Source organism: Sapajus apella, unplaced genomic scaffold (assembly GCF_009761245.1).
Source record: "Sapajus apella isolate SASKATOON/1434 unplaced genomic scaffold, GSC_monkey_1.0 scaffold137, whole genome shotgun sequence".
NCBI classification, from domain to species: Eukaryota; Metazoa; Chordata; class Mammalia; order Primates; family Cebidae; genus Sapajus; species Sapajus apella.
In genome coordinates, this window is record NW_022437077.1 from 1,436,934 (window position 1) to 1,464,463 (window position 27,530).

At 46.8% G+C, this 27,530-nt stretch overlaps 4 protein-coding genes across 7 annotated transcripts in view; 1 reads left to right on the forward strand and 3 right to left on the reverse strand.

Moving 5' to 3' along the window:
* Positions 1-1,683: 1,683 nt before the first annotated feature.
* On the reverse strand, positions 1,684-5,587 carry ZSWIM1 (zinc finger SWIM-type containing 1). The gene is made up of 2 exons (XM_032263568.1): positions 4,778-5,587; positions 1,684-3,515 (listed from the first exon to the last, which is right to left on the reverse strand). The coding sequence occupies exon 2, from the start codon at positions 3,368-3,370 to the stop codon at positions 2,000-2,002; it is 1,371 nt and encodes a 456-aa protein (XP_032119459.1). The 5' UTR covers positions 3,371-3,515; positions 4,778-5,587; the 3' UTR covers positions 1,684-1,999.
* Positions 3,307-27,530, reverse strand: part of SNX21 (sorting nexin family member 21) — a 39,161-nt gene continuing 14,937 nt past the window's right edge. Inside the window, exon 4 of the mRNA XM_032263570.1 lies at positions 3,307-3,515. Within this exon, the coding sequence (XP_032119461.1) occupies positions 3,336-3,515 (180 nt within the window). The 3' untranslated portion in view covers positions 3,307-3,335. The remainder of the gene's footprint in view (positions 3,516-27,530) is intronic.
* Positions 6,645-24,428, reverse strand: ZSWIM3 (zinc finger SWIM-type containing 3). 2 transcript variants are annotated; one of them, XM_032263561.1, is made up of 2 exons: positions 24,036-24,428; positions 6,645-9,060 (listed from the first exon to the last, which is right to left on the reverse strand). In XM_032263561.1, exons 1-2 carry the CDS (start codon positions 24,188-24,190, stop codon positions 7,125-7,127), a joined length of 2,091 nt encoding a protein of 696 aa, XP_032119452.1. In that variant the 5' UTR covers positions 24,191-24,428; the 3' UTR covers positions 6,645-7,124. The 2 variants fall into 2 exon arrangements, with proteins under 2 accessions (XP_032119452.1, XP_032119453.1); XM_032263562.1 differs by having other exon boundaries at positions 6,649-9,060; positions 24,117-24,415.
* The window catches only part of ACOT8 (acyl-CoA thioesterase 8), a 10,479-nt gene continuing 7,558 nt past the window's right edge, over positions 24,610-27,530 (forward strand). Inside the window, exons 1-2 of one of the 3 annotated variants that reach the window (XM_032263575.1) lie at positions 24,610-24,827; positions 26,434-26,570. In XM_032263575.1, coding sequence (XP_032119466.1) covers positions 24,700-24,827; positions 26,434-26,570 — 265 coding nt within the window. In that variant the 5' untranslated portion in view covers positions 24,610-24,699. Of the gene's footprint in view, positions 24,828-26,182; positions 26,298-26,433; positions 26,571-27,530 lie in introns of those variants that run through there. The other 2 variants (XM_032263576.1, XM_032263577.1) reach the window with 2 other exon arrangements.

The window sequence follows — 27,530 nt, forward strand, 5'->3', positions numbered from 1 at the left end:
TTAGGGACTTCCACACCCTAGAAAGTATCTCTAGTTACCACTAAGATAGGAGATAGGTTTTGTCAGGTAGATACAATTGAAATTACCTGAGATAGGGGCCCCTGCTTGGAGAGTTGAGGCTGCTTTTATGTTGTTTTGAAGACTTGATCAGAATTTTTTTTTTTTTTTTTGAGACAGGGTCTTACTCTGTCACCCAGGCTGGAGTGCAGTGGCACGATCACAGCTTACTGCAGCCTCAACCTCCTGGGCTCAAGTGATCTTCCCACCTCTTCAGCCTTTCTGAGTAGCTGGGATTACAGGCATGTGCCACATCCAGCTAATTTTTGTGTTTTTTATAGAGAAGGGGTTTTGCCACGTTGCCAGGACGCTCCGATCTGCCTCCTTTGGCCTTCCAAGGTGTTGGGATTACAAGCGTGACCCACCATGCCTGGCCTGCCCAGAATTTCATATTAAGTCCTAGGTATGTGAATTCTTCTCTTGCCTTAAATTTCCCAGCATGTTGAAGGCAGGTCATAGGACCATAGGCAAGGAAAGAAAATGAATACTTAATTGAGTACCCACTAGGTACGCCTGCTCTGTAAACTTACCCTGTGAAGATCCCAGATCCCATTTTTATAGATAATCAAGTTGAGGTTTAGAGAGGTGACTTGCCCTAATAAGTCTCATAGCTAGTAAAAGGCAGAACCAGGCACAAAAAACAAGCAGGGAAGGAACCAACCAGGATTCACATGTTGTATAACACTCTATAGTCTATTCTTTCCATAATATACCCTAAACTATGTGCTATGAAAAAAGAAAAACTAGACAGGTAGGCTGGGCACAGTGGTTTGAGCCTATAATCCCAGCACTTTGGGAGGCCGAGGCGGGTGGATCACAAGGTCAAGAGATCGAGACCATCCTGGTCAACAAGGTGAAACCCCGTCTCTACTAAAAATACAAAAGTTAGCTGGGCATGGTAGCATGCATCTGTAGTCCCAGCTACTTGGGAGGCTGAGGCAGGAGAATTGCTTGAACCCAGGAGGCGGAGGCTGCGGTGAGCCGAGATCGCGCCATTGCACTCCGGCCTGGGTAATAAGAGTGAAACTCCGTCTCAAAAAAAAAAAAAAAAAAAACTAGACAAGTACTAGAATATGCAACATTCAGTTTTATTGACCCCAGGATGGGACAAGGAAAAAAGTTCAGGGAGCCTGGCTGAGCCAGCTCCCCAGAGGGGCCTCTTTCCCTGTAGGAAGCCTCCCAGCCCAGCTCACTCAAAGGAGATGGGTCAGGTTAGTCATCTCATGACCTGGGACAACTGCTACCAAGCCCCAACCCTCAACCTCACCACCTGATGTCTTATCTCTAATCTTAGACCAGGGGATTGCCTGTTTATTTTCTTTTTTTTTTTAGACTGAGTCTCACCCTCCCAGACTGGAGTGTAATGGCAACAGAATCCTGGCTCACTGCAACCTCTGCCTTCCAGGTTCAAGCAATTCTCCTGCCTCAGCCTCCTGGGTAGCTGAGATTACAGGCGCCCACCACCATGCCTGGCTAATTTTAGTATTTTTAGGAGAGACGGGGTTTCACCATGTTGGCCAGGATGGTCTTGAACTCCTGACCTCAAATGATCTGCCCACTTCGGCCTCCAAAAGTGCTGGGATTACGGGCATGTGCCACCACGCCCAGCCAGCTTGCCAGTTTTTGTAAGACCTTTGAGCTAAGAATGTTTTTCCTTATGAAAATGTTAAAACCAAGAATATACATCAGAGACTGTATGTGGCCAACAGAGTAAACTATTTAGTATCGGGCCCTTTACAGATAAGATTTGCTGACTCCCGTCTCATGGAGCTAGACACATGCTATGTAGCAGGCCATGGTAGATGAGAAGACCCTTGAACCTTATCCTTATTCTGGAAGGAGGGACCACGGAAGTACAACAGTGTAACTATGTGTGTATGTGTGTATAGGGGCAGATGTGAGTGTGCACAGGTGCACGAGCATCTCTGGGGACTGAGAATAATCAGAGTTGGACCTGCTCATAAGGTCCAATCCAGCTGTCAGCCAGTTCCCGCAGAGTGTTGTACCTCCGCTCAAACTCCTCCTTGCTGCAGTGCTGCAACAGCTGACCCACCTCCTCAGTGAGATGAGTCACTGCCAGGTGCTTATCCAAGGTCTCACTCCACTTGCTGCCCAGGATGCTGTCTAGACTGGTGGCACAGCCTGCCGTCCACTGAGCTGGCAGCATGTCGGGCTGGAGCACCTGGTGGCGGGCACTGAGCATGGCTAGGATGTGGCGGCAGGGAAGGTGGAAGGCCTGGTTAAAGTAGCAGCTGCAGCTTGCAGGGGGCTGGGGCTGTACCTTGTGGGTGTCTTCCAGGATCTGTATGTTCATCTTTTCTGAGCCAGAGCCAATGAGGTGTGTGGATTTCTGGACCACGGCAAGCTCACCCAGGCAGAGCTGGGCTGCTGGCCCTGTGCAGATGGCATTAAGGGAGTGCTGGATGTGGGATTCTACCAGCTGCTCCACTTTGGGGCTTTCAGGGATGGTATCTGAGGGGGCATGATTGTTCTGGGCACACAGTCCCGGGTTGAAGTTTGCCTTGTCTGCAGAGTTCTGCTGCATGTAATGGAACAGAGAAGCCATACCTTGTTTCTCAGATGGGGTGGTGCCAAAGAACTGGCTGAGGATGCGGGTGGTGACCTCGAGGCTCTGGAAGTAGCGGCTGCTCTCAGCTCGGCTTCTCCAGCGGTGAGCCAGCCAGATGCGGTCATTGAGCAGCCAGTGTGGGTGGAGCTCAGGCAGCTTGGCTGGGGGGATGCAGTTGCTCAGGAGTGTATACAACTTTCTCAGGTTGCTTGCTGTAGCTGAGCACATTGTGCTCTGCAGGGAGGTCAGGAGCAGCTTTTCCACGGGCCGTTCAAGGGACAGCTGATAGAACTTGCCCTGGAGGAACTTACAAATGTGGAAGGCTGAGAGCAGGACCTCAGCTGCGGGGAACTCCATGGCTAGAGTGGGCAGTGGAAGGAAATGAGGATCCACCAGGATGGTACAGACTCTCTCCCATGCTGGGTTAAACTTCTTGAATACCTGGAATATCTGGGCCAGGCCTTCAGTGTCCTCCTTGGCAGGGATGGCAAAGTAGACTGCTCGGGCAAGATGACCCTCCAGCTGCACCCGAGGTCCGTCCACCAGGAAGGTATATAAGACCTTACCCCTTGGGTTATAGGTCCGGTGGATAAATAAGATCTCAGGGAAATGGTCAAAGACACTCTGCATAAAGCAGCTCTGGTAGTTGAAAGTATCTAACTGGGCAGTCTTGCTAACCTGGTGCAGCAGCATCGGTGGGCTTGAGTCCTTAATCAGGAGCCCATTCAGCATTGTTAGGGCCATGGGGGGATGGGAGATGTCCAAATGCCAAGGTCAAAATACCTTCTCTGCAGGGCAGCTGTCCATAAGGCTTTGAGTCTCTCAAGCTCCAAGTAAGTTGAGCCTTGAGGCTAGACAATTGTTCCCAGATCTTTTTCCAAAGATGGGCCTATGGAAAGGAACAGAGGTTTAAGGAGACAACAGGAACTTGGTTCTTTGGTTATTCATCCAGACAATATTTGCTGAACATTTACTATGTGTCAGTACTGTTCTAGGGGGAGATACACAATAAACACATACATAAGCAAAGATATATCCAATAATGAAGGTTACAAAGACCACAAGTCTGAGTAACATGTGGGAGAGTAAACAGGGAAGGGAGGAATACTTTAAGGTGGTAAGGGAAAGCCTCTCAGGGGAGAAGGATGATATTGGAGCTGAGACCTAAATGATAGGAAGTTAGCTATGGAAAGATATGGATCCAGGGGATTTAAATAGTATGGCCAGAACTGCATAAGGCCTTCAAAAAAAAATAGCATTCCAGCCGGGCACAGTGGCTCATGTCTGTAATACCAGTACTCTGGGAGGCAGAGGCGGGAGGATCACTTGAGGTCGGTCAGGAGTTTGAGACTAGCCTGATCAATATGGTGAAACCCCATCTCTACTAAAAATACAAAAAAAGAAAAAAAAAATTAGCTGGGCGTGGTGGCTCATGCCTGTAGTCCCAGCTACTTAGGAGGCTGAGGCAGGAGACTCGCTTGAACTCAGGAGGTGGAGGTTGCAGTGAGCTGAGATTATGCCACTGCACTCCAGCTCTAGGTGACAGCGAAACTCCATCTCAAACAAACAACATAAAAATATTATGTTACATTTATAAGTGATTGGCATCCATTCTTTCCTTTGGTCCTGGTATATATAAGAGAACTGCAATTGTTCCAAACTTGCTGGGTGATCTTGGGCAAGTCAGTGACCCTCTCTGAGCCTCAATCCCTTCCACCATAGAATGGGGCTAACAAATGTGCATAGCTTCTCGGCCTCTACTATATCCCTCTTTTAGCAGCAATGCTCTGTTCCAATGTTTTCTCTATTTGGCCCCAGACCGAGTTACTGTCCTCATTTTACAGATGATAAACTAAGGCTCAAAGAAGCTAAGTGACTTGCCCACCATTACTCTGTAAGTAGCTGAAAGTTGAGTCTTTGGTTTGGGATCCTGACCGCTGCCCACAGTACCTGGGTTCCAAAAACCAAGAGAGGGAATACGGCCTTTGACCTCTCACCTCTAACCAGGGTGGGAGATGTGGATGTCTGACGTTCCCAGAGTCCGGCTGAAGCCGGATATGACAACCTTCCATCCACCCCTTTTGGAGTTGTGTGACGGCTGACCGCAGAGATCCGCTGTCTCACACTCACACCCCTTCAGGAATCACTCACCCACAGCCTAGCTCCGTCGCCATTTCTCCCTATTTGACCCTGCCTCCGACTCTGACTGACCTCCAAACTCACCAACCACGGCATCAGCATCGCAGTGACTCGGGCCAATGCCTGAGGAATTTGCTTTCAGGCTTTAGTGCTATGGACCAATCGTAGCTTGACGATTCGTGGGCGGGCTGTATTGCCAGGGTTACGAGGGGCTCGGCTGGCGGTAACCAATGAGAGCCTAATGATACTTGCATCTGGGAGAGCTGATCTTTGAGGCCGGAGTTCTGCAGCCTCTCTACTGGCTAGATGACTGGAAGGGCATGTTACTATGGAAACTCCCTCAAAGGCAGAAAATGAAAAGGAAAATAAATAGCAGTTTTACAATTTTGGTTTTCTTTTGGTCAAATTCTAAAGCCCCTGGGGTTTAGGAAACGGTGCATATGCAGTCATAAAGTGCGTTCTACCTTATGGAGAAACTGAGTTCCAGGTCTCAAACTCTATGGCGCTCCTTTGGGGGTGGGGAGCCCAACTCTTAGAGTTGAGGAAATCCAGATCCCCTTAAACAAGCCAAAACTTGATTTTCTCTAGCCCGACCCCCTCCACTATTCTACAAATGGCGCCTTGACTTATTTAAGGTCGTACTACACTAGCGCAAAAGCCGACTGACTGGTCTTTTTTCCTCAGTTCCCTTGAAGATGGCAGAGTTAGAAAGCTAGGTGTTTGCCAGGCCTTGGAGGATTAAGATTACCAACTAGCAACACCAAATCAGTATTGGCACTTATGCATCGAAAATGTTAATAGGCTGGGCGCGGTAGGTCACACGTGTAATCCCAGCACTTTGGGAGGTCGAGGCGTGTGGATCACCTGAGATCAGAAGTTCAAGACCAGCTCGACCAACACGGTGAAACCCCATCTCTACTAAATACAAAAAATTAGCTGGGCGTGGTGGTGCATGCTTGTAATCCCAGCTACTCAGGGGGCTGAGGCAGGAGAATCACTTGAAGCCAGGAGGCGGAGGTTGCAGTGAGCCCAGATTGTGCCATCGTACTCCAGCCTGGGCAACAAGAGTGAAACTCTATCCCCCCAAAAAAGTTGGTTATGTAAACCTAGAGGGGAAATTTGGAATTAGGACAGGCCAACATGCTAATTTTTTTTTTTTCCCCGCAACATGTTAATTTTAACAGAGGAAACAGGTCAAAGAAATTGCCCACAGTTTCCCAACAAGTTGCTGGTAGTCAAGTCTAAGATTCAGGTTTCTTCCCACCCACCCCCAGTCTATTTGGCCTCTTCCCGCTAGAATATAAGGCAACCTGAAATCAACCTTGAAGGTTTGGTTGTAGGAAGGGGACAAAGTAAGAGGCAGATTGCTAAATCCTTGAATGTGAGGCATCAGGTTCTATTTGGCTCCACAACCCCATTAGGTTGCTAACACTCAATTTTCTTTCCCTCCCTCCCTCCTTTTTCTTCCTGAGTCTTACTCTGTCACCCAGGCTGGACTGCTGTGGCATGATCTTGGCTCACTGTGATCTCGGCTCACTGCAATTTCCACCTCCTGGGTTCAAGTGATTCCCCTGCCTCAGCCTCACAAGTAGCTGGGATTATAGGCACACCACCATGCCCGACTAATTTTTGTATTTTTAGTAAAGACACGGTTTCTCCATGTTGGCCAGGCTGGTCTTGAACTCTTGACTTCAGGCGATTCGCCCACCTCCAGATCCCAAAGTGTTGTTATTATAGGCATGAGCCATTGCACCCAACCTCAATTTTCTTTAAAATTAATAAATCCACCCTAGAGCACTCACTTCCTGACAGTAGAGTCGAGTCCTATTGCTATGTAATTCCTCTTCCTTCCCTCATCAAGCAGAACACATTTCCCTTATTTGATTTTATTAAAAACAACTTTATTTAATATGAATAAAAAGTTACAAATAACAGATTCTTCACAAAGAGCAGCAATAGCCAAAGATCACCCTCATTCCCTTTGTCCCTGAAAACAGGACCTTTTTCCAGACCTATTTTGTCTCACCCTATTCTGAGGCAGGGATTCATTTTTTGCAGGGCAAATTAGATCTGACCTCAGGGGTTGGGGGAGGAAGAGGGTGACCTTGCAGCACAGAGATAACTTTGGCCTTGAACAATGAATGAGGCTCCCAAGGAATGCCAAAGGTAGGGCTGCAAAGGGGCAGATTGAAAGGACTGTCACACAGTGGAGTTCCACTCCTCTCTACTGTAACAATATTCCTTGCCCTACCTAGGAAGACATTGGCTAAAATGCTGACCCCTAGCATGTCCTGCCCACTTTAAACTCTCACACTTCCAAGGAGAAGTGTTTGTGGTCCAATGCCTCGGCTAAAGTGCTTCAATAATGCATCACAGCTGCAGCAGGAGGGAATCCCTCCTCCTCTTCTTGCTTTTCCCAGAGGAAAGGCAGGCGGCCCACATCCTTAAAGTCTCCTGGCTGCTGAAGGAACTCAGTTGGCTGCGAGGTGTCAGTCCAGATATCCACAATCTTGCGCAGGGTGGAGTAGCGTTCTTCTAGCTCTGGCCCCTCAGTCTGCATGAGCAGGTTTGCTAACTCCCTGCTCAGGTCCTGAATCATGTCATTCCGTCCTTGATTCTCAGGCTGGCCTGTGTTCGCAACTGCACCACGATGCTGGACCTCCCCGTTGGGCCCAAGGAGGTGCTGGTACTTCTTTTGCCACCGGCGGCACACCATGGCTTCCCCAACCGGCTGCTGGCTGGTGTGCAGCAGAGCCAAAATGTGTCGGCATGGCAGGTGGTACCACTGCTGAAAGGAACAGCTGCAGCTACAGCCATCTTTGCTAACCTGGTGAGAGTCCTCTAGTAGCTGAACGTCCACGGAGGAGCCAGCCATGTCCACCAGGTGGGTGGAGTTCTGTACCACCTCCCACTCATTGTGGCACAGCTTGTAGGCTAGTTCGGAGCCACTCTGGTGCAAGGTGTCTAGCATGCCAACCTGCGAGGGCGGCATCTGTGACTGCTGCTGCACATGCACCTGCTGTGGGTCTGGCTTGGTCTCTTCTACAGGGAGACTGTTGAGGCTCCCTCCACAGATTCCAAAAGCCTTCTTGGACTTCAGTGGCATGCTTGCTGGCCGAGCTCTCTTTAACTTGGGAGGAGCTGTGGGCAAATTCTTCAAGCCTTTGGTATTAAAGAAGTCTATGTAATCCACAAAGCAGAGGATGCAGTCCAACAGGGACTGCTGTTCCCGAAAGAGGCTTGACACCTTGCTGGTGACAATGTCTAGGCTGTCCATGTAGGTGTTACATGCAAGCAGGCCTTTCCTAACATGCATGTACCACAGCAGTTCACAGGTGAACCAGTGGGCCTGCAGGAAGTTGAAGAGATCCTCATCTAGGAGAGCCTGGGACATCTGGCAGAGATTTTTCAGGCTGGCTTCAGAAGTGACAAATACGGCCTCCCGCAGGGCTTCCTTCATGAGCCTTTTAAAGGATGGATTTGCTGAGCTACGATGCAACTTCTTCTCTAAGAGTCGGGTTGTGTGGTAGATGGAAAGGAGGATGCGGGCCGCAGGAAAGATCTCCTGCAGGATAGCCCGGTGATGGAATGAAGGGTCCACAAAGACCACCTTGACCTTGGGCCAATCGGAATTGAACTCTGTGAAGATGCTCAGCATCTTGGCCACGGAGGTGGCTGTCTCGGCCTTGAGCACAGCAAAGTGCACCACTCGACTTTCTCGTTCCTTGTTCTCCACTAAGAAAGCATAGAGGATGTGGCCCTGGGTGTTCTCCACCCGGTGTAGCAAGAGATTCTCTGGGAAGCGGATGAATAGGTCGCTCATCTTACTGCTCTGGAAGCTGAGCCGGTCCAAGTCTTGGCTGTCACCCACACTGAAGGAAGCCATGGAACCCTCATCTACCTTAAGGAAGTTCTTCATCACTTTTGCTATCTTGGCCAGGTCAGAAGGAGTGATGCCTTCCTGCTCTGGCTTTGAGGACACTTGTACCTTATCCAGGCAAAACGATGGCTCAACCAGGGACTTCTCGGCAGTGTCAATGTCTTTTTTGGTTGTGGGCTGCACAGGCTGGAGTCTCTGCAGGCACATTGTCTTCTGAGATTTGCCAGTGGCGTCTTCTGAAGGACTAGCCACTTTAGAGTCACCATGTATGTGCTGTGTGTTTAGTTCGCTGACAAACAGTCTATCTAGTCTCTCGTTGTACTTGAGGAGCAAGTATGCTGGGCACGTATCTGCCTCCCGTGTTCTCTTCCTGTTTGACTGGGTCCGAATACAGACAAATTTCACCTGCACATACCTAGGGAAGGTAGCGGTGACAATGAGAAAGGTGCTGACCACCCCATACCCCTTATAAAGATAAGACCCTGAAGGGGGCCGGGTGCAGTGGCTAATGCCTATAACCCCAGTACTTTGGGAGGCCGAGGTGGGAGGATCACTTGAGCCCAGGAGCCTGGGACCAGCCTGGGCAAGATGGCGAGACCCTGGCTCTACAAAGAAATTAAAAGTCAGCCACGAGTGGTGGCATGTTCCTGTGGTCCCAGCTATTCAGGAGGCTGAAGAACGAGGACTGCTTGAGCCTGGGAGGTCAAGCCTGCAGTAAGCCATGTTCATGCCACTGCACTCCAGCCCGGGCAACAGAGTGAGACCCTATCTCAAAAAAACAAACAGAAAAAAACCCCGTAGGGCCAAGTGTAGTGGTTACCAGCTGTGGTCCCAGCTACTCGGGAGGCTGAGGCTGGAGGACTGCTTGAGCTCAGGAGTTTGAGGCTGCTGTTAGCTATGCTTGTGCCACTGCACTCCAGCCTAAGCAACAGAGCAAGACCCTATCTCTTTTTTTTTTTTTTTTAAAGTAAAGGATTTATATATTAATAGAATTAAAGAAAGAAGGAAAGCTGGGTACTCTAACATATGCCTGTAATCCCAGCACTTTGGGAGGCCAAGGTGGGAGGACTGCTTGAGATCAGCCTGAGTAAAACAGTGAGAGACTGTCTCTAATTAAAAAAAAAATTAAAATTAAAAAAACCCCCAAATCAGGGCATGTGTTCTCAGGATCTCCTGAGGGTTATATCGGGGGGAAAAACAATAATAGCAACAAATTCCTATGAACCGAGAAGAGATTTACATTAACTCTCCAGTCCCAAAGTAGTCAGCTCTTTCTTGAAGAGCCTCTCCAACTACAGCTCCCTTCATATGCCTCTACAGCACTTCTAAGCCCCAACTCCATTCTCTCTGTTGCCATTTGCAGCTGCCCACAATACACGCTGAGGCAGGACACGAGGGCAAATAGACAAGAGGCAGCAGCAGAATGCTCAGCTGGTTACTCCCTGTTTAAAATGTCCCCATCATTTGTGTCTTTTGGGAACTACTACTGTCTCTTCCTTCTCGAGATAGCAAAGATAAAAGTGAGGTTCCAAGGACATTGGACTAGATCAGTGATTCTCAACTGAACTTTTCAGGGCCTTCTGAGGTTAGAGTATGTTTGGTCCTCCTCTTGAAGAGACAAGATTAATGCTCATCTTTCTTTCTTTTTTTTCTTTGAGACAAAGTCTCGCTTTGTCAACCAGGCTGGAGTGCAGTGATGTGATCTCAGCTCACTGAAACCTCTGCCTCCAGGGTTCAAATGATTCTCCCGCCTCAGCCTCCTGAGTAGCTGGGACTACAGGCTTGCAGCACTGCACCTGGCTAATTGTTGTATTTTCAGTAGAGACAGGGTTTCTCCATGTTGGCCAGGCTGGTCTTGAATCCCTGACCTCAAGTGATCTGACCACCTCAGCCTCCTAAAGTGCTGGGATTACAGGTTTGAGGCACCGTGCTCGGCCTCTTTCTTTTTTGAGACAAGGTCTTTTTTTTTTTTTTTTTAAGACAGAGTCTCACTCTGTCGCCAGGCTCCAGGCTGGAGTGTAGTGGCACAATCTTGGCTCACTTCAACCTCCGCCTACCGGGTTCAAGCAATTCTCCTGCCTCAGCCTCCCAGGTAGCTGGGACTACAGGTGTGCGACCAGCTAATTTTTGTATTTTTAGTAGAGACGGGTTTTCACCATGTTGGCCAGGATGGTCTCGATCTCTTGACCTTGTGATCCACGTGCCTTGGCCTCCCAAAGTGCTGGGATTACAGGTGTGAGCTACTGCGCCCGGCCGGAGACAAGGTCTTGCTATTGCCCAGGCTGGGGTCAAACTTCTGGGCTTGAGTAATCCCCCCACCTTAGCCTCCCAAGTAGAAGTGATTACAGGCATGAGTCACTGTCCCTGGCTTCTGCTCACGTTTCATTTAAAGAAAAATGTCCACATCCTAAGAAAATTTGATAACCACCAGACTAGATGATATTTACAGTCTTTTCTAGCTTCGTCATTCTAGGCTGAAAGTGATGATTCAAAAGAGAGGGTCAGTTAAATTGAGTATCTGTTCTTTTCCTATCTCTATTCAGCCAGTTTCAAGGCCCAAATCAGGTCCCCCTTCTTAGAAAGTCTTTGTGGATACCTTCAAGTCATAGTAATTGCTCCTGCCTCTGAATTCATAGCATTTATTTATAAGGTTTAGCAGATTCTCTGGGTGGCACTATACCTAGTGGCTAAAGAGGGGTCACTGGAGGCTGACTGAATTTGAATGTTGGCTCTACTACTCATAAGCTGTTCAACCTCAGGCAAGTCAATCACCTCTCTGTGTATAGTGTCCTCATCATAAAGTGAGATAATCTCATTAGGGTTGTTATTAAGATTAAATGAGCCACAGGCAAAATATTTAGTCCAGAGATTGGCTCAGCCTTTTGTTTATGCTAAATACAAGTTAGCTGTTATCACAGCTTTTATGCCTTGTGACATTTTCTTAGATGTTTATCCAGTGCCTTTCCAGTTGGATGGGGATGTCCTCAAGTGCCAGGACTGTTATTCCTCAGGGTAGTCCAAGCATCTAACACAATGCTGTGCCTTCAGCAGGTGCTTATGGATGATGTACTGGATGAATGAATCATGGACCACCAGTGGGTGGGAAGGGTCACACCCCTGCCTCCTCAGGGAGTGCCCCAGCGCAAAGACCAGGGGAGGGGAAAAAAATCTCAGCCCCTGGCCTGACGTGGCATAGCCTAGAAGCCCCACCTGCACTTTGCCAAATACTCGAATCCAGTTGGTCCAGTTTGCTCACCCTGTGGGGCAAGCTAAGGAAAACAGGATGTGTGAGTCTCACAGTAACAGGGTGGAGGGGCTTGGGGCTGAGAGTGTCTGTGCCTATAGTGCGCCCAGTGTGGGGGTAGTGCCAGCTCTAGCTCTGGGCCAGGAAGAGCTGGAAAATTCCAGTAGTATAGTGAGGTCAGTCAGGGGTGACCACTGTTTGATCTCTGCCTGTCTCTGCAGCCTTGTTTCCATCACCTTGTTTTTTGTGTCCTAGAAATGCCTACAACTTTGTGTATTCACCATGCTCTGTCTCACCTTTGTGTACGTTTTCCCCTTTGTCTGTAATTCCTTTCCTACCTTCCCTCCTCTCAAAGCTTGCTCATCCTTCAGGACTATGTACACCCATTATCTTTTCTAGGAAGACTTCCTCCAGCCTTTAGTTGGGCACTACCCTTCTGCTGACTCAACATCTTAGCCTAACACTAGCTCATCAAGTTATATTGACTTGATGTGCACTTAGTGAACATTTGTTGAGCTATTCCAAAGAAAGATACTAGTGAGTGCCAACCACAAAGCTCTTTGTACCATTCCTGGCTCCATTTATGTCTGCCCCTCCCAAGGTGAGAAACTGGATGTTCTTTATGATTCTTCTTTCTCACCTACATCCGGTATGCCAACAAGTCTTTTAATTCTTCCCTTCCACTGCTATGTGTATTGAGAATTTATTATATATCAGGCTATATTAAGCCCCTAATGTGCATCATTTTATACTAGGAAAAGGATTCTATTATCATCTAATTTTACAGATGGGAAAATAAGCTTAAAGAGGTTCTCAAGGATGAGAATCTGGGATTTAATCCTCCAGCTAAGACCTGGGGACGTGGTATTTGCACTGCTTGCTTGTCTGCAGTCTGACTTGTTAACCATTATGCTGCCTGTCTTCCTTCAAAATATTTCTCCTTTCTCTGAATTCTTATTTTCACCCTCCTCATATTGACTCCCAACACATTGGTTAGGTTCAAAACTTTCTTAAGGATCTCTAAATATACTGTTCTTTTTTATTTTTTTGAGACAGAGATTTGCTCTGTCGCCTAGGCTGGAGTGCAAGTGGCGTGATGTCGTCTCACTGCAACCTCTGCCTCCTGGGTTCAAGCCATTCTCCTGCCTCAGCCTCCTGAGTAGCTGGGATTATAGGTGCCTGCCACTATGGCTGGCTAATTTTTTTCTTTTTTCTTTTTTTTAGTACAGATGGGGTTTCACTCCTGTGGACTCCCTCCTCTGACTAGACTTTGAGAGTAGAGACTATCCATCTGTAGCCTTTTGAACAACTCGTATAGTGTTTGGTATAAAGAACTCAGTAAATGTTTGAAATTAAACAAATGACTTGTCCAAAGTCGTAGTCAGTAAGAGTAATGGTGCTAGGACTAGAAGCCAAGTCTTCTAAGAGAATTCTTAGAATTGATCTTCCTACTCTACTGCTTGTGTTATAGAAAGAACTTTTTATGCCTCAGGCATTCATACAGGTGACATTCACAGAGCATCTGGTATGTGCCAGGCACAGTGCCAGACCCCGGGGATGCCACTGGCTCCTTTACCTCTGTAGTTACAATAGAAAAACACAAACACCTACAGAGTAGGTTGGCAGGAAGAAGACTGGCTGACTCCTTCCAGATCCTGGTTAAGTGCTCTTAGATATAAGCACTAAAGGAGATTCAGAAAAAGACAATAAAATCTTGTCCCCACCTTGAAGGGAGTTTATGCCTTTACCAGGGAAACAGAAGTAAGTTCAGATGAATAAAACTATGGTGCTCAATGAATTCTTTCCAAAGATTTCTGTGCTTCAATGCATGTTGTATCTCAATAGAAGATTAAGGGAAACAGAAGAAAATAATTTCAACTTAGCACCCATTGAGTTTGGAATTCATGATGCAAACAAGAACAGTTTGCATCATGAATTCCAGTAGCTGGGTGCTGCGGCTTACGCCTGTAATCCCAGCATTTTGGGAGGCAGAGGCGGGTGGATCACTTGAAGCCAAGAGTTCAAGACCAGCCTGGCCAACATGGAGAAATCCCATCTCTACTAAAAATACAAAAAATTAGTCGGGCATGGTGGTACACACCTGTCATCCCAAATACTTGGGCGGCTGAGGCAGGAGAATCGCTTGAACCCGGGAGGCAGAGGTTGCAGTGAGTCAAGATCATGCTACTGTACTCCAGCCTGGGTTACAGAGTGAGACTGTCTCAAAAAAGTTAAAAAAAAAAAAAAAAAAAAAAGGAAAAAAGAAATTCCACTTAGCCGTATGACGTTGGACAAGTCACTTCACTTCCTCTAAGCCCCTAATTTCTTATCTATGTATATATGGAAATAACAATATGAACAATCAGTACCACTTAAAGTGAATTAATTTAAAAGGCTATGACAGGAATTGTTGGTTGCCAACTCAACATCCTCTGTCCCTTCCTTCTTATTTTCTTCAGTTATCGTTCCTCCCCCACACAGCTACGTGCTTCAGGGCTAGTCTAAGCCAATTAAGGTAATCTTATTAGGAATGGGCATGGATATTGGCCCAATTCTGGGCAAAGAAACTTGATAGGCAATTGGCAGGAAATCAAGGATGGCTTTTTTTTTTTTGAGATGAAGTCTCACTATGTTGCCCAGGCTAGAGTGCAGTGGCGCAATCTCAGCTCACTGCAACCTCCGCCTCCAGGGTTCAAGCGACTCTCCTGCCTCAGCCTCCTAAGTAGCTGGGACTATAGGCACATGCCACCAGGCCCAGCTAATTTTTGTATTTTTAGTAGAGGTGGGGTTTCACCATGTTGGCCAGGCTGGTCCCGAACTCCTGACTTCGTGATCTACCCACCTTGGCCTCCCAAAGTGCTGGGATTACAGGCGTGAGCCACCGTGCCCCAGCAAGAAAGGCTTTTTCTTCTGGATGTGACTCCTGCATTTGTGCCACGTGGGGAGCCTTCCTAAGGACAAAGCTGAGACCTGAACATGGCAGAGTGGAAAGGTGCAGAGTCCAGGCCATTGAGACAATGACCTTTGGAGGCCCACCTCTGGGCTTCCAAGTATCTGCAATGTATAAGCCATTTTGAGTCAGGGTTTTCAGCTAATTGCAGCCAAAAACATACCCAGAAACATTTCTTTTCTTTTTTTTTGAGACGGTATTTTGCTCTTGTTGCCCAGGCTGAAGTGCAGTGGCATGATCTCGGCTCATAGCAACCCCTGCCTCCCAGGTTCAAGCGATTCTCCTGCTTCAGCTTCCTGAGTAGCAGGGGTTACATGGGACAACATGGTGAAACCCCGTCTCTACTAAAAATACAAAAATTAGCTGGATGCGGTGGCACATGCTGTAATCTCAGCTACTCAGGAGGCTGAGGTTGCAGTGAGCTGAGATCGTGCCACTGCACTCCAGCCTGGGCAAGAGAGCGAGACTCTGCCTCAAAAAAAAAAAAAAAAATTCCCAAACACCATACTTCATTTCCTGTCTCACTTTTGCAACATACAAAGGATGGTTTTGCCAAAATATTTCTGAGCTTTACTAAGTTTCCCAAGGGCTTAATTTTTTGCTAGGCAAATCCTCTACTTTTCAAGTTTCTATCATCTCATCGTCCTTGTTGATTTCCCTTCTTCCTTTGTTAAGTGGTATAAGGCCGAAAGTTTTCTATCATCACTTTCAGGGATTTCACCTAGTCCTGCAACTTTTGAGAGATGTGCCATTTCAGTCTGCAGTCAGTCTTATTTGCATTTGCATTACCTTGATGCTTACGGTATTTCTTCATCAGCCAGAAATTGACCACCAAACATGTTAATGGGACTGGCAGGGATAAGCAGAGGGATGGTTAAGTAGTGACTAATTTTATAAGTAGTTAGCAAGATTTTTGTGTGATGACTTTTGCTTTTCTCTATAGCCTTGTGACTATGGATACTTGGATAATGAAAACTCTGATAACAAGGGTCCTGCCAAAGGCGTGGTAGGATTAAATGAGACAATGCCTGTCAAGTTCCTAGCAGAGAAGGAAATGAGCTCCCACAAAGTGTTTACAAATGGAGGCTGTTAACCTGAACCGAAATGGAGAGAGACACCTGAGTTCTTCATAGTTTAAGAAAAAAACATAAAGGGCATAACAAAAAGAAAAACAACTGACATAAAAATGTGAGGGGGGGAAACTGAGCATAAAGTCACAGACTCTTCCCAGTTGATAGTGCTGTTCAAGAAAAATGAAAATGAAGGCCACATTTAGATATACTCCAAGGCCAACTGCCCACGGCCACATAGCCAGAATTTAAGATATCCTGAGTCCCTGAAATGCTAGCTCTAATCAGTCGTAAACAAAACACAAAGCTTTATGTCCTTGTCAGCATGATTCAGTAAAATTAAAGGAATCAATTATAGACAAAACAGTGTGAACAGCTCTACTGGCTGTAAACAGGTGTTAATGTATAACAGCCAATCACAAAAAAGGTCAAAATACTTCCTCCCTTAGGCTTTATTAGCACTGCCCTCACTACAGTGACTGGAGCTTACCAATCTCCAACTGTTCTTTTGTGTGCATGAAAAAAATTTTTCTAACTTGATCTGATTTTATTTTTGATGTGAACTTTTGGTCATTTAATGATAATACCCAGAGCACATTTCTTTGACTCTCTTTCAAATAACGACTACTTTCTATTATATGCTATAGCTACAGCTTCAGCAAACACTTACTGAGCACTGTTTTAGCTGTTACATGCATTTTCCTTTTCTTTTTTTCTTTCTCTTTTTTTTTTTTTTTTTTTCCTTTTTGAGACAGGGTCTGGCTCTGTTGCTCAGGTTAGAGTGCAGTGAAAACATGGCTCACTGTAGCTTCAAACTCCTGGGCTCAAGTGATCCTCCAGCCTCAGCCTCCTGAGTAGCTGGGACCACAAGAGCATGCCACCATGGCCAGTTTAATTTATTTTATTTTTTGTAGAAGTGGGGTCTCGCCATGTTGCCCAGGCTGGTCTCGAATTCCTGGGCTCAAGCAATCCTCCCACCTTGGTCTCCCAAGTGCTGGGATCACAGGCCTGTGAGCCACTGTCCTTAGCCTGAATTTTCTTATTGCCACATCCTTCTCATTTTGTAAATGATGAAACTGTGTCAGGAGGTTAAGTTTTGCCCAAGATCAAGAGCAAAAGTGGTCTCTTTTACTCCAGAGCTCTTTCTTTTAACCATTAGGCCAGTTTTTCTAGAAAAAGAATTGCCAATGACCTTTACATCTGCCTAACCACCCATATAATACTTGCACTATTATTTTCAATTTTTTTTTTTTTGAGATGGGAGTCTTGCTCTGTCACCCAAGCTGGAGTGCAGTGGCGCAATATTAGCTCACTGCAACCTCCACCGGCTTCAAGCGATCCTCCTGCCTCAGCCCCCTGAGTAGTTGAGATTACAGAGGTCCACCATCACACCCAGCTAATTTGTGTATTTCTAGTAGAGATGGTTTCACCATGTTGGCCAGGCTGGTCTCGAACTCCTGGGATTACAGGCATGAGCCATCACATCCATCTGCAAATGGTTTTCTTTTTTTTTTTTTTTTTTTTTTTTTTTTTGAGACGGAGTTTCGCTCTTGTTACCTAGGCTGGAGTGCAATGGCGCGATCTCGGCTCACCGCAACCTCCACCTCCTGGGCTCAGGCAATTCTCCTGCCTCAGCCTCCCGAGTAGCTGGGACTACAGGCACGCGCCACCACGCCCAGCTAATTTTTGTATTTTTAGTAGAGACGGGGTTTCACCATGTTGACCAGGATGGTCTCGATCTCTTGACCTCGTGATCCACCCGCCTCGGCCTCCCAAAGTGCTGGGATTACAGGCTTGAGCCACCGCGCCCGGCCTGCAAATGGTTTTCTTTAAATTAGTTCACTTGCTTCACTATGCTTAATATCATCTCAGCTGACTACCCAGTAGTATGTGTATTTGGGTGCAGAAACATGTACTAAATTACCTCCTAAAAACATTTCTCCCACCTACCCTCTAGTCCTCCAAGACATCCCCACATCACTCAAAAAGCCCAAGACACTGAGCTCTGCACAGAGCCAATGTGCAATAAATGATCCAAGAATGTCCTTATAACATCACAATCAGCAGTCAGCTTGTCTCTGCTAAAGACCTGTGCTGCTCACGAATTTACCACTTCCTAAGCTATCTCAGTTCACTATTGTCCTCAGAGGTGGAGCCTACAATTTACTCATCTTTGTACTCCTGGCCCATGGTAAACACTCAGCCTCTTACTACAGGTTTGTTAAGGGAAAAATTAACAAGTGACATTAGAAAGCTATTAGAACCTGGTGGCTAAGTACAACAGTTAAGAGCTCTGTCAGAAAGTAGGCTGGGTCTAATCTTCAGTTCTTTTGTTGTTTTGAGACAGAGTCTTGCTCTGTTGCTCAGGCTGGTGTGCAGTGGTGTTAGCTCACTGTAATCTCCCCTTCCTGGGTTCAAGTGATTCTCCTGCCTCAGTTTCCCGAGTAGCTCAGATTACAGGTGTGCACCACCATGCCTGGCTAATTTTTGTATTTTTAGTAAAGACAGGGTTTTACCGTGTTGGCCTGGCTGGTCTCGAACTCCTGACCTCTGGTGATCTGTCTGCCCTGGCCTCCCAAATCGCTGGGATTACAGGCATGAACCACCACGCCTGGCCCTAAACTATTTGTCTCCTAATGTTTGACTTCTCCTGGCTCTGTCTCCCCATCTGCAAAATAATACATTATTTATGGACTATTTGTTATCTACAAAGCACTGTGTAAGCACTTTACATGTATTAACTAATTTAATGGGAACAACAAAATTTGCCTCTTGGACAAAGCTATTCAGAGAACCTGGTCAGGTAATAAAGGTGAATGTGCTTTGTAAAGTAGCTGCAAAATCTCAGGGCTGACAGCTTTTTTCTGAGCAAGAGCCTGCATTGGTTTAGGGTATCAACCAGCACCCCTACCCTGTTCCTGACAACCAGAATAAGTGTCACCATCACTCCTCCACACAGCACCCTGGGGTTGTCCTTTGGAGCTCTACTACCACTTTAAAGAAGTTATTATTCCTGTGATTACAAATTAGTGTTTATCTCCACAAGAGTAGAGATTCAATTTATCTTTTTCAACAACATATCTCCAGACACTAGCATGAAGCAAATTTTCAGTTAAAAAAAAAAAAAAAAATCAAGGAAACCATGAAAATAAAATCAATTAAACTGCCCATACAGTGAAATAATTTCTAAGATATATTGATAAGTCAGAAAAGCCAGGTACAGAGGGCTATGTCTAAATAGTATGCTGCCACCTGTGTTAAAACATATGCATATACAAGACATGTTTGTTCAGCCTCAGTGTCTCTCAGGAAGGTAACGCTGATTGCCTCTATGTAATGCAGTGGGCCGGGCACTGCAGCTCATGCCTGTAATCCTAGAATTTTGGGAGACTGAGGAGGGAGAATCACTTGAGCCTAGGAGTTCAGTATCAGCTGAGGCAACATAGTGAGACCTCGTCTGTACAAATAAATAGGCTGGGTGCGGTGGCTCCCAGCTGTAATCCCAGCCCTTTGGGAGGCTGACACAGGTAGATCACTTGAGGTCAGGAGTTCGACACCAGCCTAACCAACATGGCAAAACCCTGCCTCTCCTTAAAATGTAACAGCCAGGCATGGTGGTGCAAGCCTATGGTCCTACCTACTTGGGAGACTGAGGCAGGAGAATCACTTGAACCCGGGAGGCAGAGGTTGCAGTGAGCCAAGATCGTGCCACTGCACTCCAGCCTGAGTGACAGAGGAAGACTCCATCTCAAAATAAATAAATAAATGAATAAAAATGAAATAAATAGATTTTTAAAATGCAGCGGAAGTGACTCTTTTAGTCCCTTCTGTACTGTTTGATAAAACAATTTGATTATCTTAATCACTCGAAAACAAAAACACTATTTATTTATTTTATTTTGAGACAGAGTCTTGCTGTGTCGCCCAGGCTGGAGTGCAATGGCATGATCTCAGCTCACTGCAACCTCTGCCTCCTGGGTTCAAGTGTTTGAATTGCACCTGGCCCAAAAATACTTTTAAAATTGTTCACCTTCAAAAACAAAAATAGGTCCAGCATGTTGGCTCATATCTGTAATCCCAGCACTTTGGGAGGCCAAGGCAGGAGGATAGCTTGAGACCAGGAGTTTGAAATCAGCCTGGGTAACATAGTAAGATCCTATCTCTAAAAGTTTTTTTTTTTTTTTAAATTAGCCTGGCATGAGGGTATGTGCCTGTAGTCCTAGCTACTTGGGAGGCTGAGGTAGTAAGATTACTTGAGGCTAGGATTTCAAGGTTACGGTGAACTATGATCCTCCCACTGTACTTTAGCCTGGGCAGTAGAGCGAGACCTTGTCTCTTAAAACAAACAAAACAAACCCCAACCCACCAATCTGATTATCAATCTTCCAATTTCCTTTCCTGCTGCTCCAGCATAAATCCTTCCTTTTAGCTAAGCAGGTGTCTCCTCATGGCTTTTGTACATGCATGCAAACATACATCACTGCTTGCGCCCCCACTCTTTTTTTCTTTTCCAGACAGGATCTTACTCTGTTGCTCAGGCTAGAGTGCAGTGTACAGTAGTGTCATCATAGCTCACTGCAACCTGCAACTCCTGGGCTCAAGCAATTCCCCTGCCTCAGCTTCCAGAGTAGCTGGTACTACAGGCACACACCACTATGCCTGGCTACTTTTTGTATTTTTTGTAGAGATGGGGTTTTGGCATGTTGCCCAGGCTGGTCTAGAACTACTGGCCTCAAGTCATCTGTCTGCCTTAGTCTACCAAAGTGCCAGGATTATAGGAGTGAGCCACCATGCCTAGCTCCTAATTTTTAAATTTTTTTGTGGAGACAGAGATCTCGTTTTCTTGCCCAGGCTGGTCTCGAACTCTTGGTTTTAAGCAATCTTCCTGTCTCAGCCTCCCAAAGTATTAGGATTACAGGTATGAGCCACGGTGCCTGGCCCATCACTGTTTTCTAATAGAAGCACATCATGTTTATATCTGCACTGACTCACACCATTTTTCCCTCCAGGATATTAATCTTCTTGTGGCAGGCAGAACGTTCCCTTGAAGATGCCCTTGTCCTGATCCTAGAATCTGTGAATATGTTAGGTTACATAGCAAAGGAGAATTAGGTTGCAGATAAAATTAAGGTTGCTATCAGCTGACTTGAAAACAGGGAAATTGTCCAGGATTATCTGGGTGGGCCCAATATAATCACAAGGATCCTTAAAAGTGGAAGAGAGAGGTAAAAGAGGGAGTCAGAGACGTGATGACAGAAGCAAGGTCAGAATGATGTGATGACTCAACCTGCTACTGCTGGTTTTGAAGATGGAGGAAGGAGGCCACGAGCCAAGGTGTGTTGGACAGCCTCTAGGAGATGGCAAAGGAAAGGAAAGGGATTCTTACCCAGGGACTCCAGAAAGAAATGCAGCCCTGTAGACATCTTGATTTAGCCTGGTAAGTCCTGTGTCTGACTTCTAACCTAAATAACTCTAAGATAATAAATTTGTGTTGCACCACTAAAAACTCGTAACTTGCCATAGTGGCAAATAGAAAACCCATACACCTCTGACAGCTCTGCATCTTTGGGGACCCAGCTCAAGCCTCCCTTTCACTCTTACGTCTCTAGCTTGCAGCGACTTTTCTCTTCTGAGTTCCTACAGCACCTATTTCCCTGAATCACACTGTTATTACTAACTCACTCATTCAATAATTATTTAATGTCTGCTATGGACCACACTGTGGCTAGACACTGGGGATGGTCTTCCTGAAGGGTGTTTAGGAGCAATTGTTATTATTATTATTTTTTGTATTCCTCTCATTACTTAGTAAGATCCTACCCATAAAGGACAAGGTCCAAACACCTCACAATGGTATCTAAAGACCCTTAGACTACAAGTGACTTAACCTCCTGCCAAACATGGGATCCCTCACTGTTTCTCTAACATGCCACTTTCTTTCATGTATCCCTGTCTTTGTTCCTGCAGGTCCTTCTGCACAGCAACTTCTGGTCAAATGCCTCCATGCTACTCAGTAATCAACCACAATTCTACTCTAGCATTCTACATTCATTCACAGCCCAGAGAAACCATTAATTCCAGTGAGAAAACTTTCCCCACCTCCCAGTCATTTGTCACTTCTTTCTCTGTACTTTTCCTCTTTTTTTTTTTTTTTGAGATGGAGTCTCACTCTGTCACCTGGGCTGGGGTATAGTGGTGTGATCTCGGCTCACTGCAACCTCCACCTCCTGGTTTCAAGTGATTTTCTTTCCTCAGCCTCCTGAGTAGCTGGGACTGCAGGCGCATGCCAACACGATCTGCTAATTTTTTTTTTTTTTTTTTAGTAGAGATGGGGTTTCACCATATTGGCCAGGCTGGTCTCAAACTCCTGACCTTGTGATCCACCCGCCTCGGCCTCCCAAAGAGCTAGGATTATAGGGGTGAGCCGCCATGCCCAGTCTTTTTTTTTGCACATTCCTTTTAAAGCATTTATCACATGCAAGTTTGCTTGAGTTCAAGTTTATTCTAGCTCCCTAGGGAGAGTTTGAACACTTAATTCATCTTTATGTCATCTATACCCAGCATAGCACTGGACTTCAGAATAGTGGAAAGAATATAGCCTGGCTCTCTAATTGAGGAGCTTTAGCCAAGCATCCCAATCCAAGTCTCAAACTCAGGTATGCTTTAACTCTGAGTTGGCCCACATGCTCTGAGTTAAAATTTGAATAGATATTCAATTTTTATTTTATTTTCTCTATTTTCTTTATTTTTTTTTTAACTTAAGAACTGTGGTTCAGAAGCATCAATTTTTACTTTTTTACTTACTTATTGTTTTTTAGAGATGGGGTTTCACAATATTGGTCAGACTGGTTTCGAACTCCTGACCTCGTGATATGCCCGCCTCCGCCTCCCAAAGTGCTAGGATTACAGGCGTCAGCCACCATGCCCGGTGATATTCAATTTTTTTTAATGGAAAAATACACATAAAGTATGGATTTCTGACAACTCTTGACCAAAATTCTGGCAACACTAGATCTTTATTTTCACATGGCAGCAATCAGCTGGAGCTGATTAGATGGCATCTGCTCTCCATTTTGCCCAATTCACACTTCTGTCGTTCCTAGCACAAAGACCTGGTGTTGGTTGCTATTTCATCATTCTTTTTCTTAAAGTAAAGTTCAAAGTTAAAACTTTCTTACATAGGCAGTTTCGCCTAAACCCTGAAGGCATTTGAGTTTTCAACCTCTGTCTTAACATCTAAGCCTGACTTCTCATCTGTCAAATGGGAAAAATAACATTTATTTACAATTCTGAAAAAAAACCCTGCAGGGTAAAGCATGCATAAAGCAGAGAACACTGCCTGGCACATGGAAAGTGTTTGAAAAACGGTTAATATAAGGAGCTCAAAAGCCATTTACAAAATGAATGAATAGGTCAGTGCTGTGGCTCATGCCTATAATCCCAATACTTTGAGATGCTGAAAGATCGCTTTAGTCCAGGAGTTTGGGAACAGCCTGGCCAACGTAACAAGACCCAGCCTCTACAAAAATAAAAAAATTAGCCAGGCATGGTGGCATGCGTCTCTAGTCCCACTACTTGGGAGGCTGAGGTGGGAGGATCGCTTGAGCCCAGCAGCTAAAGGCTTCAGTGAGCTATGATCGTGCCACTGCACTCTAGTTTGGGGGACAGAGACCCTGTTTCAAAAAATATATAAGAACGAAAAACTGAATGAATGAATGAATAAACGAATGAATGAACGAACATTCAAATGACCATGTGACTGTTTTGTAAAGAGGAGACTGAAGAAGGAAATTATCGCCAAGGTGTTTTTATCCGTTTATGAAGGCCATACTGTGTGCTTGGGTTACTGCAGCTTCTCAAAACAATATGGGAGAAATTGCAGTTATAAATTCCAGAAAAGCCTGTGAATGGAGTGAAAGTGAAGCGGGTGGTCAAAAAGCGATGGCCGTGGAGGCTTAGCTCTCTCCACAAGGCACACAGCAGCTGCTCAGTGAGTGCCTGTTAAATGAATGGCCACGCAGACCAATGCCTGCCAATGCATCCCCTCCTCCTCCAGGCAGCCCTCCGGAGGTCCAGCCTCCTCCCCACCCTCCTGCCCCGCCCCACCGCGCCCTGCCCGCCCTTACAGGATGTCCTCGCGGATGGAGGTGCCATGGTTGAGGTTGTGGAAGCGGACGGAGACGCAGTCCCTGAGAATGAAGGAGCACCTGTTCTCCCTTTTATAGGCGCTGAAGCACTCCTTGAAGTCCTCATAGGTCTTGAAGCAGCTGCCCAGCTCCATGGCTGCCCCCACAACCCACACTAAGGGCTGGTCCCAGCCCGGGCCCAATATCACACCAGGGGTCAAAGGTCACACTATGAGGGTTTACAGGCTGCCGTGGGCCCAGAACGCCTTAAGGGTCCGCCCTAACTGGGTGGCCTATTCTGGAACTCAGGAGGAGTCCTAGGACTGACCGCATTACAAGAGAAGGGGGTGTCTTTGCTATCTGACAGGGGAAATGACACTCAGTCCATATTATCTAGTCCCGAGGTTCCGCCCCTTCACTGACACATCCAGTCACACACAGGATACGCAGATTGGCATTCATTTTCTCCAATTGTTAGAGAAAGAGGGCCACACCCACCAGAAGACTGGCAGGAGCTCTGACCAATCATAACCTAGATTCCACCTACCAGTGGTCTGCAGGAGAATTCCGGTTACTAAAGCAGTCTTCCGGAAGCACCAGGTTTTGTGCATGTCTCCGGCGTGTTCCGCGCAGCGGGTGTGCAGGGCCGGCAACATTGAACGAGATGTCATCCCCGCAGACCCCAGAAGATGGGCAGGGCTGTGGCGGTCGCGGCGATCCCCCTGGGGACCTCCGTAGCGTCTTGGTCACGAGCGTGCTCAACCTCGAGCCGCTGGATGAGGATCTCTTCAGGTAGCCGGCAGCTCCTGCCCAGCATCCCCTCCTTTACGGCAGAGACTTTTGGTCTCGACTGCTGCCGCCCGGGGCCCCTGGCTCCGGGACTAGGATGGCTCTGCGTGGGATGCACGCTCTGCCACGATTAGGAGAGAACTCGCCCCCTACAGAGCTGTTGCTGCCCTGGCTTCCTCCCTTCCCCTCCGCACCGCGAGGTCTGCGCAGTCCCATCTCCAGGAAATCCTGGAGATCTGAGCAAATATAGTGGTGACCTGAGAGAGCCTACTCGCCAGCCTGCCCTAAGCCTTCAACGGGGAAACTAGCCCAGAGAGGGCAGTGATTTGCCCAAAGGCACACAGCTGATCGATCAGGCTTAAAACAGACGCGTCAGCATCTTGCGTCTTCAGTATCCTTTTCTTCTCACAATATCCCGCCCCCAGTACCATTTGGTGGGTCTGGCATCTGGCATCTCATTACTCATCCTGAGGTTTGAGCATGTTTCCTTCCCAGCATCTGAAGTTCTTGACTGCAAGTGTTTCTAACAGCTTTGAACAAGGCTTCTTCTGGCTTTATTGGAGCTTATCTTACTTTGATCTCCCTGCCTTCGGCTTCCGGAATTATAAGTAACTTCTTGGAGGGCTATTTATTTTTGTTTTTGAAGACAAGGTCTGGCCCTGTCACTCAGGCTGGAGTGCAGTGGCACGAACATTGCTCACTGCAGCCTCAACCTCCCCGGCCCAGGCGATCCTTCTGGCTCAGCCTCCCTTGTAGCTGGGACCACAAGTGGGTGCCACCATGCCCAGCTAACTTTTTTTTGTTTTTTAGACATGAGGCCCCACTTTGGAGCCCAGGCTGGTTTTGAACCTATGGGCTCAGGCGATCCTCCTACCTCGGCCTCCCAAAGTGCTGGGATTGCTTACAGGCAAGAGCCACCTGCCAGGTGGAGGGCTGTTTGTAATTCATTGCTATAGAAAATGCCAAAAGGCTGGGAAGTGGGAGGCTGGAGACATAATTCTTCAGCTTCCAGTGGGCCTATATACTACACAAGCATTTTCATCTCTGGGCCCAAGCTGCAGTTTTCTCATCTGTACACTGAAGGAGTTAGACTTGATGTCTGAGGGCTTTTATTACTTATTTATTTATAATTTATTTAATTTTATTTTTTGAGACAGAGTCTTGCTCTGTCACCCAGGCTGCAGTGCAGTGGTGTGATCTCGGCTCAATGCAACCTCTGCCTCCCGGGTTCAAGTGATTCTCCTGCCTCAGCCTCCTGAGTAGCTGGGACTGCAGGCGCATGCCAACATGCTCTGCTAATTTTTGTATTTTTAGTAGAGACTGTTTTTCACCATGTTGGCCAGTCTGGTCTTGAACGCCTGACCTCAAATGATCCACCTGCCTCGGCCTCCCAAAGTGTTGGGATTACAGGTGTGAGCCACTGCGCCTGGCCCAGAGGATTTTTATGCAGAAGGATGTTTGCCTGGGGAAAGGGTCTGTGGCTTTTACCATAGTCTCAAAGGGATCTTACATCCCAAAAAGGGAAAGAGATCATGTGCTAGAGGCTCATCTAGGGTAGTATAATTTGGCCCAGTTTCAAGTCTTTCCCTCTTTCCCCCTCTCCCTACAGAGGAAGGCATTACTGGGTACCGGCCTCCAAGAGACTGTTTGGGGGTCAGATCGTGGGCCAGGCCCTGGTGGCTGCAGCCAAGTCTGTGAGTGAAGACGTCCACGTGCACTCCCTGCACTGCTACTTTGTTCGGGCAGGTAAACCCCCTACTTCCTGCCCCAACCCAGCCCTGGTGGCCCAGCAGCCATTTCTGGCCTTGAAGGCTGAGGTTAAAAGAAAGAGAGGGAGACTGGAAGACAAGAGGAGGGGTGGAGGACACTAAGAGGTCTCTAGGGTGGAACAAGTTCTGGGGCTAACAAAGAGCCTTGGACCTCACACCTGCTGGGACTCACTGGGTACCTGATATCTGGCTCTTAATGACACAAGACTTTGTCACCTAACTGCTCCCTGTGGGACTTTTGTTCTTTCATTCTTAACATAGCTCCTGATGCCAAGGGCTGTGCTAGGTTCTCAGGGTGCTATAACCTCTGCTAGAGTGTGGAGGTAGGGCAGCTTGGCTTGGAGAAGAGGGCACCAGCCTGAGAATCAAGGGATCTAAGGCTTCTTTTATCAACTGAGCATAGGGTCAATAAAAACAAACCAAAGATGTAGGGCCTAGCTTCAGCTTTGTCAGTAATTTACCATGCGGCCTTGAGTGAAGTTAGCTCCCCGCCCTAAGGCTTGGCTTACTTCACCTGTGAAATGGAGGAGGGCAGGACCAGGGGTATTTTAGTGGGATGATCTTCACAGCTTCTTATAGCTCTGGGGTCAATAATGAAAATCACTTAAAACCTATGTGTGGGGGCTCACGAGGGGAGGATTCTTGGAACCCAGGAGTTCAAGACCAACCTAGGCAACAAATCGAGACCTTGTCTCAATCAATCAATGGAAAATAAAAGCAAAACCTATGCTTAAAAAAAAAACAACTCACCATTTTCTCTCCTTCCCTCTCACCCCTAGAGCAGATGCCCCAGTTTTAATAGTCACTGTGTTGTGTGTGGATCCTCAGCTGAGAAGAGTTTGTGGACCCTTACCATATGTGATTTGTATTAAGAAAACAGTAGGAGGCCAGGCGCGGTGGCTCAAGCCTGTAATCCCAGCACTTTGGGAGGCCGAGG